The sequence below is a fragment of the Equus przewalskii genome, chromosome 2, assembly GCF_037783145.1.
Source record: "Equus przewalskii isolate Varuska chromosome 2, EquPr2, whole genome shotgun sequence".
Taxonomy (NCBI): Eukaryota; Metazoa; Chordata; class Mammalia; order Perissodactyla; family Equidae; genus Equus; species Equus przewalskii.
In genome coordinates, this window is record NC_091832.1 from 67,015,795 (window position 1) to 67,029,505 (window position 13,711).

General features: G+C 36.7%; 1 protein-coding gene across 2 annotated transcripts in view; it reads left to right on the top strand.

The window, feature by feature from the left end:
• The first annotated feature begins 656 nt into the window (after positions 1-656).
• LOC103556793 (DExD/H-box helicase 60) overlaps positions 657-13,711 on the top strand; it is a 92,298-nt gene continuing 79,243 nt past the window's right edge. For both annotated transcript variants that reach the window (XR_011537736.1, XM_008529079.2), the window contains exons 1-5: positions 657-842; positions 6,680-6,749; positions 7,204-7,393; positions 8,758-9,099; positions 10,885-11,001. Coding sequence is in view for 1 of the 2 variants with exons in the window: in XM_008529079.2 (XP_008527301.1) it covers positions 821-842; positions 6,680-6,749; positions 7,204-7,393; positions 8,758-9,099; positions 10,885-11,001 (741 nt within the window). In the remaining variant the exon portion in view is untranslated. The remainder of the gene's footprint in view (positions 843-6,679; positions 6,750-7,203; positions 7,394-8,757; positions 9,100-10,884; positions 11,002-13,711) is intronic.

A 13,711-nucleotide genomic window follows, 5' to 3' on the forward strand; every position in this document is an offset into this window, starting at 1 on the left:
AGCATTATTTGGATTTCTGAGTCACTGGCTTGTCATTGGTAACCTTTGACCAAGAGAAATTTCAGTGCAGATCTGGACTAAAGGGACCTGAGAATTTGAAGGAGGGTGAAGAAGTATAGACAATGCGTGTAGACCACTAAAGGGTACCATGCCCAAAAGAGAAGGGATGAAATAGAGCAGGATATCATTTTTTTTAGTGTTTTAAATTGGAAGTGACTTGAGTCTATTACTAGAATGAACAGTGCATTTTAGTTGACAGGGAGAAGTTGAAGATACAGCAGACTGAAAATTAACTGACTGAGATGCTTGGGTAGGGAACCAAATCCAAATCATAGGGGGTTAGTTATATTGGGTATGGGTGGTGCCCAGTATATTCTTCTCAGACACTAAGTAAGGATGGTATATGGAGTTAAAAAGTTAAGAGAAAATTGAAAAAAGAGACGTCCTGTCATCAGAAAGGACTTGAGGCAAATATAACGTGCCGTATGGTTGTAACCATCATTGTAAAATATGCAAAAGGCCCATATTATTGCCTCTGCTCCCTCTCTCTCTCTCAAGGTTCAGACTGAAGGGAAGGACGCTAAAACCTCCTTTTCCCATACCTGCCTCATCCAATTTGGGATGGAGGGAAACGAAACTTAAACTTCCCTGCAGTGAAAAAGGAAACCGAAACTCCCTCCTTAGTTATAAAAGACGGACTCGGGAGGCTCCGCCCAGGTCCGAGTTCCCCCTGGAGCTTCCACTCCAGCCCTGCGCTCGGTCCCCTCTCCGTCACTCCCTCCCCTCGGGGCACGCCAGTCAGCGGCTCTTTGGACACAGCATGCCCGGATCCCGGATCCTGGGTGAGGAATGGGTGATGCTCCGGGGCCCCACGTGGGGCTTGGGGGTCAGGATAAGGGATATCTCTAGGGAGGATCCTGGAGCAGAGGTGTCCCGCGGGGATTCTAGGCCTTTGATGGGATGAAGAGGGCTTCGGAAGGCGGTGACGGACAGGTCCCTACTGGCCCCGGGAGGCAGGGCGTGGGGAGAAGCAGAGGAAAGGGACCGCCGTGAGGAACGCGGAGGTCTGAGGTCTGAAAGAGAGGGGAGAGTGTTGGCATTTAAAGTGTCCTCTTCAAAGAAAAGGTGCTGGGGATTTGGGGTATTGAGGAGAAGGTAAGGGACGTCGGATCTGAGCACAGCCAGTAAAACTTAGATATTGACGACAGCAAGCAGCTTCCTCCTCCGTGTAGAATCTGGGGCCCAACTCCAAACTTGCAGAATCAGAATCTGCCTTTTTTTTTTTTCTTTTTTTAAAGATTGGCCCTGAGCAAGCACCTTTTGCCAATCTTTTTTTTTTTTTTTTTCTTCTTCTTCTCCCCAAAGCCCTCTAGTACATGGCTATGTAATCTAGTTGTAAGTCCTACCGGCTCTGCATGTGGGCCACCACCTGAGTACGGCCTGATGAGTGGTACTAGGTCCGTCCCCAGGATCCTAACGGGGGAGACCCTGGGCATCTATGCAGAGCGCGTGAACTTCACTCAGCCAGGGGCGGCCCCCAGAATCTGGACTTTAATAAGATCTCCTAGGTGATTCCTCTTAAATTTAAGTGGCTTAACACAATAAGAATTTATTTCTCATATAACAGTTAGAAGAATGTATTCATGGTCAAGGGGACTAGTTTTCTATTGCTGCATAGCAATTTATCACAAACTTAGTGGCTTAAGTCAATAGAAAGTTTTTATTTTATAGTTTCCGTGGATCAGAAGTCCAGGCACAGGTTACCTGAGTCCTTTCCTGGGCATTGCACTAGGCTGAAACGAAGGTGTCTGCTGCAGCTGCTATCTCATCCAGGCTCTGGGTGCTCATTTAGGTTGTTGGACGCAACCAGTTCCTTGCAGCTATGGGACTGAGGTTCCCTGTTTTCTTGCTGGCGTTGGCTGGGGATTACTCTCAGCCTTTAGATTCCACGCTCAGGTCAAAACCACTTGGCTGTCTTACAACATGGTGGCTAATGTCTTCAGAGCCCGGAGAAGCCTCCCTCCCCTCTGCTTTGATAGAGTCTTATACAATGTAAACTAATCATGGGAGAGACCGTTGCATTAAATTCAAGGTCCTACCCCCACTCAAGGGGAGGAGATTATCTAGGGCTTGTGTACCAGGGTGGATGCAGCCTTGGAGGCCATCTAAGAATTCTGCCCACTGCTGATCAGCTCTTCTCCAGCGTTTCAGGAACTTGACTCCTTCCATCAAGTGGCTCCACCATTCCTTGGGCCTTGTTCTCTGGATTGGGCTGTTTCTCCTGCAATGCATAATCCACCATTTCCCTTGTTTCCCTCCTTCCCTTCTTCCTTTTTAAGATTGTTTGAATCCAAATCCAAATAATGTTCTGACACTGCTGTTTGGATGATATGTCTTTAAATTTGTTATAATCTCTTTTATCCTCTTGTAATTTGTTAATAAGCTGGCTGTTTGTGTGTGTATGTGTGTGTGTGAGGAAGATTGGCCCTGAGCTAACACCTGTGCCAATCTTCCTCTACTTTTCGCATGTGGGATGCTGCCACAGCATAGCTTGATGAGCAGTATGTAGGTCTGTGCCCAGGATCTGAACCCACGAACCCCAGACCATGGTAGCGAAGCATGTGAACTTAAACACTATGCCACTGGGCTGGCCCCTGGCTGGTTTTATTTTGGTCTTGTAGAGATTCCCCTAGTCCTCTTGGTATCATTTAACATGTTCTTCTGTCTTCTAAATGTCTTGTCATTAATTCTTGCTATGAGAGTTTTGGTCAAATTCAGGTTAAAATTTTTTTTTGGCTAGAGTATTTCAATAATGGTGCAGCTGTTCTATATGGAAGCAGATGTTTGCCTCTATTTTTGTTGTGCTGTCACGAAAAATACCAAGATCTATTAATTCATTAGGAGTTGTAAAATGATGACATTCTAATTCTGTCATCCCATCCCTGTTTATTAACTAGATTACCTCCAGCTAATGGAGATGAAGCTTCCTGTTTTCTATTATTTGGTAACCCAATAGTGCAGTACTTATAAGAAAGTCAGGTTAACTTTTTGATTCCAGAAACTATTAATTTTTGATATATTATCTATGGATGCTACCTCTGGACTTCCTGCTATGAAAAATGAGGAAATGAGCATATACACTCTTCTTTTTCTTCTAATAATCCCTTTCTGAATATAGCAATTTGGTTAATTACATTATTTTTATGTTATCAGGGTTTATTACAGTTTACAGCATTTTATGACTTTAATTCTTGTGATTTGTTTCTATGTTAAGTCAAAAATAGAAAACCAGTAAACAGCAGTTACAAAATTATGGTGGCCTCTCTGACTTACATTTCTTTGTAGCCCATCTCCATCTTTCTCTTTATCCTTGGAGCTCTGCAATTTTAATGAGCTGTGTCTAAGTGTGATTTTCTCTTTTACCATTATTTCTGCTCAGTACTTGGAAAAACTTTTCAATATAAAACTGTATATTTTTCTTTAACTCTGGTATAATATTATTATATTACTTTAAATATTATATCTTTGATTATTTTTATCCCCATCTCATTTTGGAATTTTGGTTCTCTCTTACTGGAATTACTATGGAAGGATTTAGAACTTTTTGACTTATCTTCTATAGTCATTAGTATTTTTTCTACTTTTCATCTCTTTGCTTTTTGCTTCTGTCCTCTAAGAAATATTCTGGATTTTAACCCCTACATCCCTAACTTGAGACTTCACCAAGTCCATTTTATTGTTCTGCACATGAATTTTTTTCTGAAATTATATTTTAAATTTTTGTGAGCATTTACTTTTTTTTTGCTGTAGCAGTTTGTTGATATTTTGTTGGATAATATCACAGTGATTAATGAGAACTCTAATTAGAACTTTTTAAAGAACTATTCTGTCCTTGAATCGTGTTTACTCATCTGGCTTCTTATTTTTTCCTTTTTTCTCCCCGCAAATGTCTAGTGATTCTAATTTTTTTATATATATTCATTCAGTAGTTATTTTGGTAGGGAGCTGGTTTTATTTTCCCTAACATGCCTCTCCCTTAAATGAGAGAGAACTTAGCATAATGATTATAAATTCTGTGTAAATGTTAAGGCGGGTATGAATTTGGGGTAAAGTTTAATAGGGAAAGTTTCCTATAGGATGTAAGAGGAGAGTAGACAGGCAGACTACGGAATGCCTTAATTGCCAAATTCAGGAGTTTTATTCTGCCACCATGGCTATTCTTGAAAAGGTGTGCAGTGTCTGACGGGCACACACATCTCATTAGTAATTGTTGTTATTTAATTTAAATGCCATATTATTTCTTTCAATTTATGTTTATTATATTTTCAAATGAAATTGTTAAGACTTACTAATTTGTTTGGAGCTAACTACTTAATAAATGAACTAGTAAGTATTTAATTTGTTGTAGGACTACCATCAAAAAATTCTTGAGATGTTAAGGGCCTTGTGAACATCTGAGGACCTATGAATTAACTTATTTCATCTTGTGGAATCTCACACTCATCTTTTCTGACCTCTCCATTCTATAACATACTTAGGGTTAATGTTTCTTATCTACTTTGTTCTCATTGACTCACCTTTTCTGTTTGCAGGAAAGTGTCTAAACTTCTACCCTGGGCAAAAGACCCTTATAATCTGGTTCATACCCACTTTTCCTATCTCATCTCCAATCAAGATTCCAACCTGCAGAATCTCACACTTATCCTGTAGTTTCACATCTCTACGTATTAAACTCTGGTTCTGTGTTGCTACCTGGCGTGTGATCTTCTATTTGTCTTACCTTCCTCAACATGCATCTGTAATTCTTCATCATCTTTTCAAACTCTCCCTTGAAACCTCCAGAACACAGGCCCTCCCTGACCACTCCAGTTAATTGAAGAATTCCTCCTTGTTTTTCTAATGCTTCCTGTGCCATTTCTGCTAGATCACTCAGTATGTTATACTGCTTGATTTAATTCTCTTTCAACTCTTACCAGGTTGTAAAGGGATAAGACCATGTTTCATGCATATTTGCATATATTGCAGCAAGTGCAATGCTTGGTGAGGAGTAGATGCTCTATAGATCCTTGAAAAAAGATGGAATAACTGGGTGAGCAAGAGACTATGCTGTTGCCCCGGTCTCCATTGTTTCTTAAATATTCCAGCCCACAGCAATTTCTTTTTTCTTCAAACTTACTCGGTTTTACCATCATATACTTCTTCGTATTATTTTTTTAATATTTAATATCAATGTGTGCTTCACCATTACGTTTTTTAACATCGTGTAATATGAATATCTATTTCTGTCTGTCTGTCTCTCCTTCTCCATCAAGTTTCACAGCCCTAACGCACTGTATGGCATATTTGAGGAATGTCTCAATATTTGGTTTCTATGACAAAATACTTAAGTGCATTTTCTTCTGCCTCTTTGGTAGTTCTTTCTCACTTACCTTTGCAGACTCTTCCTCTTCTCTCTTGCCATTTATTAAATATTAGTGATCTGCAAAACTGGATTTCCATTCCTTTTCTCTTCACCCATGATGTTGTGTCTCTCTGTCCAAGCAACCCACATCTGTGTCAATGGCCTCCCTTATGATAATACTCACATTAATCACATATTCAGGCCTAGCCCAGCCCTTGTGTTTGACCTCTAGACCTGTATGATTATTTACATGACTTATCGTATGGTAATTCTTGAAAGCAAGTCAAACTCAGGTTGACCACAAATGAACTCATGATCTTTCCCTGAAATGTGGCTTTGTTCCAAAGTTTTCCTGTCCAGAGAATGGTCTAGTCATCCTTCCGGTTGCATCAGGTAGAATCCTGTTCATCCTTGACAATCTTAACTCTCCCCTGTTTTCTATCCACTACCGAGTTATGTTGTGCTCACCTTCGAAATATGTAATACCAATGTGTGCCTCAAACCACCATCAAGCTGTATTACATCAAACTACTATCATTACTCTTCTGAACAATGGCTTTCTCCCTGCTCTGCTAACAGGAACTTTGCTCCCATCCTATCTATTCTCAGTAATGTACACAGAGTAATCTTTTGAAATGCAAAGCCAATCATTTGTTACCTGCTTAAAATCCATCAGTGGATTTTAGAATGAAAAACATGTCCTCAAAGGATCTGCACACCCTTTATTTCTGTAGCTCTAACTAGCATAGCTAGCTCTTCCCTTACTTTCTCCACTTCAGCCCAACTGGGTTTTCGGGATCTAGTTCCATCCACACTTCTTCATGCCACAGGGCTTTTGCACATGGTATTCTGGTATTCCTTCTGCTTGGAATGCTGCATCCCTGCCTGCCACTCCCCCCCCCCCCCCCTTTGCTTAATTAATTCTTGTTTCATCCTTCAGAACTCAGCCCAAGCATTACTTCTTTAGGGAAGCTTCCTCTGACCTCTTTGACTTTGTCACATTTGCAATTTTCCACTGTTTGGATGATTATCTGCTTAGTGTTTGTCTCTACTGATAGATTTTAAGCTCCACGAGAACTGACAGGTGGCAGCAAGAATGGGTAATTTTCAATTTAAAATATTTATAAGTTATAACATAATGATTCTGTAAACTACATGGACTAATAGAATTAAAGTAACTTTATTACTGTTTATTCTTTCTCAAATAATAAGTAAATGATAGCTCTTTTAAAAAGGATTGGTTGAAAATAATCCATTCTCTTTCTCTTTCTTTCTTAGGTTTGAAAGAATACATGATGTTTTCCAAGGAAATGTCACAGTTAATTTTAAGTGAAATGCCAAAAGCTGAGTGAGTGTTGTTGTAGTAACAAATAAAGGGATGTAAAATTTTGGATCATATTCCCTGTATATCTATTTGGCCTTAAAGTGATATGTGGTATCTATCTGTCTGTCTATCTATCTATCTATCTATCTATCTAATCCATCATCTATCTCAGTATAGTATATTATGTGTATTATGTATATTATGTATAGTTATAAATATATAGTTGATATCATATATCTCTTTGAGCCTAAGTTTCCTTTTCTATAGAATGGGAATAGCCCTTCCTTCTCCCTATGAAGGGTAGTTATGTATATGGATATATTTGAAAAGTCTTAGCATAGAGCCTGGCATACAATAATTACTCAGCAAATTCAGCTATTGATGATAATGATAATGAGCTAGTAATGATGATACTACTGCCTTTTTTGGACCTTATTTAATCTATATGTAATTTTTGTTTTAACTGTTTTCATTTTAGATATTCTAGTTTATTCAATGATTTTGTTGAATCTGAATTTTTCCTGATTGATGGAGATTCATTACTTGTCACATGCATATGTGAGAAATCATTAAAGCAAGGGCAGGAGCTCCACTTCTTCTATCTCGTTGAACGCTATCTTGTGGATCTTCTTAGTAAAGGAGGACAATTTTCCATAGTTTTCTTCAAGGTAACGTGACAGTTGAGTTCTTTTGTATGATTTGAGAACTAAAACTAAAAGTTCTTACTATTTTATAAATAGTTTTTTCATATTAGAAAGTGAAATATATCTATAAAAATTCAGAAAATTTAAAAGGAAGAACAGAAAAAAATTAGTCATTTTCCCAATATTCAGAAATGACCACATTTATGATTATTTTTTATTTGCAATAATGGAACTTTATTGGAAGGACACACAGGATCAGGAAGGTGGATGAGAAGTCTCCTCAACAGTGGCCCTGTTCATCTCTGGATTCTACTGTTCCAACTCTGAGAGCTACTTGTGTCTTCAAAACTCCACAGTAGGGGCTGGCCCCGTGGCCGAGTGGTTAAGTTCGCGCGCTCCGCTGCAGGCGGCCCAGTGTTTCGTCGGTTCGAATCCTGGGCGCGGACATGGTACTGCTCGTCAGACCACGCTGAGGCGGCGTTCCACATGCCACAACTAGAGGAACCCACAACGAAGAATACACAACTATGTACCGGGGGGCTTTGGGGAGAAAAAGGAAAAAATAAAATCTTTAAAAAAAAAACAAAAAAACTCCACAGTCAATTTATTTGAGCCTAGAAGAATGTCAAAGCTGTTTCATTATTATTTGCTCTATAGTAAATACCTCCAAGGGGATGTATTTAGTCTTCTTTTCTTGAATATAGATATAATTAATAAAACTTTAACAATTTCAAAGACAGACATGTGTAACTACTACCACTCCTTCCTCATCCTATCTCTAAAGGTAACCAGTGTGTTACTCTTAAGGATTTTGGTGCATGTCTGTTCAATGATTTTGTGGTCCGTATTATTATTAGATTTTTGAACATTGTTGACTGCTTGAAGCAGTGTTTTGAATAAAGAGCCGGGTTCTAGCCTAATGCTTACGGTCTAGTTTACTGCACTAATTTTGGTCTGTTGAGAAAAACCAGTGCTCCTTCAGGAGGGTCACAGTGATCTGGGACAGTCCTCTCAAACAAAATGATTCACCTCAGCTTCCCATTCTGGATAATTTATATCCACCATTTGCTTTTACATATTTTTCTGTCCTTTTTCTTTTTTGAAGTAGATTGGAGAGGAAAAGAATTAGAGTGGGAAGGGAAAATGGGATAAACTCTGAGTATTACGTGCTTATTTAAAACGGACAAGTGTATTTAAATCCAAATTGTGATTTTGGTATGTATTTGTGAAATGCCAGTCAGATTTAAGAGTTGATTCCCTGGCTATCAAACACAACAAAACTGTGTTGGAACCTATTCCTTTAATGACTTTAACGATATGTGTTAACTAACTAAACTAGCACACTACTAAATGATAATTACTAAGTAATGTACTTCATCCTCCCACAGGATGCTGAGTACGCATATTTCAACTTCCCTGAACTTCTTCCTTTGAGAACTGCTTTAATTCTTCATCTTCAGCAGAATACCACCATTGATGTTCGAACAACATTTTCTGGATGCTTCTCAGAAAACTGGAAAATGTTCTTGGAAGAGAGTTATCCATATTTCCTAATAGTTGCAGATGAAGGCCTGGACCATCTACAAACACACCTTTTCAACTTTTTAATCATTCAGTCTTGGTCAAGGAAGGTCAATGCTGTGCTTTCCTCAGGGCAAGAATCTGATATTCTTCGACTTTATGCGTACTTTATGCCAAGCAACTACAGAAACCAAACGTTTTTCAATCAGGTAATTTATATCTAAAAGACAATTTTTTTCCTAGCATTTTACAAATTTTTCTAAACTGTTTGACAATTTTCTTTCCACCTCTTCTATCGAAATTATTATAGGTTTAACAGAGAGGTATAGAAAATTAATAATAACACAAATGCAGTCATTTACTGAGCACTTACTGTCGTTAACAGTAGTGCTCCGTGCCTCCCGTGAGTCAATTCATTTAACCTTCACAACAACACTTTAAGGTAGGTGGTAGTATCATCTATGTTTTGCAGATGAGGAAGTAGGTACTTGAATAAGTGATCTGCTCATCATCGACACTAAATGAATAATACAGCACAGATTTGAAAAGAGACAGTCTGATCCCAGCCCTTATGTGCTTAACTACAGAATGGTATACTGCCTCCAAGTTAATGAGGGCTAGAAATGCATTAAATTGCAGGTAAAAGTTATGCCTCTCTTGCTGAGACATGCTAATGAAATGATAATATGATAATAGTGTGGTAGCTTTTAATGAGAAACTAATGGAGAAGGTTGATGAAGAAGGAAAATAAATGAAATGTTTATTTCTTGATGTTAAATCATTAATAGAATTTTCCAAGTATTTAGAATTTTAATTCCATGATCATATTATTTTGCTGTATTGCTATATTTGACAATTACTGTACTAACTATTGGGATTCAGAAAATGCATACTGACTTTATAAATAAATCTAGTTTCTGTTTAATTTTCACTAAGGTGAAATCTGAATATGAAGGTAATTCTATATTTCCTCAAAATGAGTTTTTAGTCAAAAACATTTTTCACTTTTTGAGAATAGTGTTACACCCCCATGGTATTTGGAGACATCTAGATGGTTGTTATGAAATCTGTTAAGACAGGTTATTTTCCTTTGCTTAGAACTCCAGTCATTGAACTATTTCCAACTCTAGTTGCCTACTGTGAGCGGGAACAGCTCTGGGATTCATTTTTACATTGGAAGGAGGTACTATAGTCAGCTGGTATCATTTTGGTCTGGCTCAGCAATTGCTGAATCTGAGTTTGAAGTGTGCCCTACAAGCATCCTTCTTAATCTCTCCTTAAGAAGAATTTTTTAAACAGAGGATTTTATTTCTGGTAAAATAATTTATTTCCTAATTTATTGAACACTCGCCTTAAAGAGATTATTTCATTTATCAGTTTGTGGACATTTATCCAAATTCATCAAGCCCCATCTTTTTATGCATTGTCTTATTTTTTCATATCTGTGCACTTATTATTTTATTCTCTTATTATCATAAAATAAAAATCCAGTATATGTTGGTAATGGCTGTTGCTGGATGATAGGTACGTGGGGGGAGGTTATGCTATTCTCTATTTATGTGTATGTTAGAAATTTTTCATAATAAAATAGAATACGTTAAATGGGCACAACGTTTCTGAGACGTTGGAAATGTTCTAACTATTGGATTATGGTGATGGTTGTACAACTCTGTAAATTTACCGGAAGCCGTTTAATTGTATCCTGAAAGTGAGTGAATTTTATGTTATGTTAACTATACCTTCATAAAGTTGTTAAAAAAATAAAACACTAAATTCCCAGACAAGGAGTTAATTTGGCAAAGACAAAATAGCGCTGTTTGGCAGGCTTTAAAAAAAAGCATTGTTGACTTACAATTACATCAGTGTAATTTTTTTAAAATTAGAAATATATGACAGTTGTAACAGTCATAACTTCAATATCTGATTTTTTGTAGTTGGAAAGTAGCTAGATATCTTATTTATGACAATTTATGTCACTTGCCTTTCTTTCACAGAATGTAGAGAAGATTGAGAATGCTTATCAAACTCTCATTAAAAAACTGGAAACGTGTAGAGTTGTTGCATTACAATCTCTCTTTGGAGATTTAAAATGGATAAATATTATGGAAGAGGTATGGAAACTTTATGAAAACTTTATATTTGAATTAATTGTTCAATTATAAAAAAAGTTGCAAAAATAGTAAAGAATTTCCGTATCTCTCTCTCAGCCAGCCTTCCCTAATGTTAACATTTCGTGGAACCATGGTACATTTATCAAAATCAGGAAATTAACATCTGTAGGATGCTTTTAACGCAGCTTCAGACCTTATTTGAATTTCACTTACTTTTCCACTAATGTTCCTTTTCTGTTCCAGGATTCTATCCAGGGTCCCACATCCATTTAGTTATTTCTCTCTAGGCTCCTCCAATCAGTAATTGTTTCTCAGTCTTTCCTTGTTTTTCATAACATTTTTGAACAGTATTCGTCAGTTATTTTTTTAATATCCCTCTATTTGGGCTTGTTTGATGTTTTCTCATGATTGGAACGAGATTATGTATTTTTGGCAAGAATGCCACTGGATTGAAGTTGTGTCCTCACTGTAGTGTACCCAAGGGTTCCTGATGTTGATATGTCTGAACGCTGGTTAGGCTGGTGCCTGCCAGCTTTCTCCATTGTAAAGTTACTGTTTCTCCTGACTATGCAAATCCTGTTTCTTCTCAAACTTTTGCCGATTAGTTTTAGAACTCATTAGTGGATCTTGTCTGCAACTGTTATTACTGATGTTTTTAACTGATGTTACTATTTGTAAGAGTTATATCTTCTTCATGGATTGTGGTTTTTAGAATAAAAGAATGCTCTTCCTTTTGCATTTAATGCTTTTATGCTTGAATTCCACTTAGCCTGATACCAAGATTGCTAGCCTCTGCTCTCTTTTTGTTTTCTTTTGCTTAGTATACTTTTGTTCATCCCTTTAGTTTTAGTGTTTTTGAATCACTTTGCTTTAGTTGTGTATCTTGTATATGTATACTCATATAGATATATGAGTTTTGTTTTGTGATCTAAATTGAAACCTTTTTTCCTTTTATAGGTGAATTAAGTCCATTCACATTTATTGTTATAACTGATATGTTTAGTCTTGATTCTATCATAATACGTCATTATTATTATATTGTTATATTAGTATAATATATATGTGTTGTTATATTATTACATAGTATCTGTGTATTTTGGTATATTTGATAGATTTCTTTAATGATGAGACGCGTATTCTTTGCTATTTTACTTAAAACTTTTTTTATTAGGGTACTTTTGCATGTTTTGTTATAGTAATTACCTTTGTACTTGTACATTTTGCTTTTAAAAAAATATTCTTAGTTCTCTGTTTTCTTATTTTATCTTTCATTATCTGGTTTATGAAGTTTTGGCTTGTTGGTTTTTCAGTATCCCTTAGCACCACGTATTGCCTATGGTGGGTTTTCTTAGATTATCATTTGAAATATTAGCTCTGTTCTATTTTTTTGTTGTTGTTCTTCAGGTGTCCGATAATACAGATGCTGTTCTTTCTTTGCTTCTTTCATTTCCACTATTTTCTCTCTGATTTCTTTTTCTTTTTTCTTTATGCCATTTCATTTTCTCACCTTTATTCAATACTTCTTATTAAATTTTTGCTGAGATTACTCCCCTTTGGGCATCTTGTAATTTATTCTTAATTTCTGAGATAGCTTTGCCTTTTCTAAGATTATTTTTCTGAATTAAATTAATCATTTTTTTCTTCTTTTCCAATTCTGTTTTTGGTTTATGAGTTGTTGAATAAAGTTCATTTTTCATCTCATTAATTGCTTGTGTGAATTTCTTTAGCTGTATTTAAAGGATAGACTCAGAGATTTCTTCTGCTTTATGGTTGTTGTTATTATTTTTGATGGAGATGATGAGATTTTTCTCAGTTAATTTGTGTGAAATTTTGTTCCTGCTGCCATTTTTTGCAGTAGTTCTCTATGTACTTTCCTTTCTTTTCATTCATTTATATGAGATTCGGGTGTGTTACAAGATTCCTAACTTAATTTAATGGTGCCCTTTTCTGTCCACAGAGTCCAGGCATGTTGGTGGAAATTTTGTTTGTTTGTTTATTTATTTTGGTGGTGGGTGAGGGGTTGTGAGTCCTGTGATTCTGTGGTTTTCTTTTACCTTTCAGAACCCTAAATATTCTCCTTGCCTTCCTTTCTGCTTCACCACTTAATTGTTAAAGAGTGCTTCTTCCTTCCTTTCAGCTTTGTTTTCTCCCCTAAAGCTATGTTTTTGGAAAATCGTTGCTTTACATAGTTCCTATTCTTTAAATAGTTCGTATCCTTTTAAGTCATATCTGTCCCCATTAATTGAGTCTGTCTCATTAAATCATGTGCCTGACCTTTTTATATGTCATCTGATGCTTTAAATTGTGTGTACTTTGAAATATGCCATCTGATGCTTTAAATTGTGTGCACTTTGAAATTCCTCTCCTGTAGTCTGTGTTCTAGTCTGCCTGGTTACTTTTTTGTATTTTCAGACTTAGGGTAGATTTAATACTTCTAGTGGTTGTTCTAATTCACTTTTCACTAATCTTCCTCCTTTGTGTTTCCTGGAATTTTTCTCAATCTCTCTTTGGTCCCTATAAAGCCTTGAGTTGTGGCAAGTGTGGCACAGGAGTGTGAGGGATGGCAGAGCTGGGATTTGTTCATTTTTCCCCCTTGCACATAGTTATTTTGCAGTATCAGTATTCTGTCTTCTTAAGTAATTCTGGGGGTGTGATTTTGTGTAGAATGTTTCTAGTTGTAAAAATAATACTTTTAGGAAGTTGATTACTA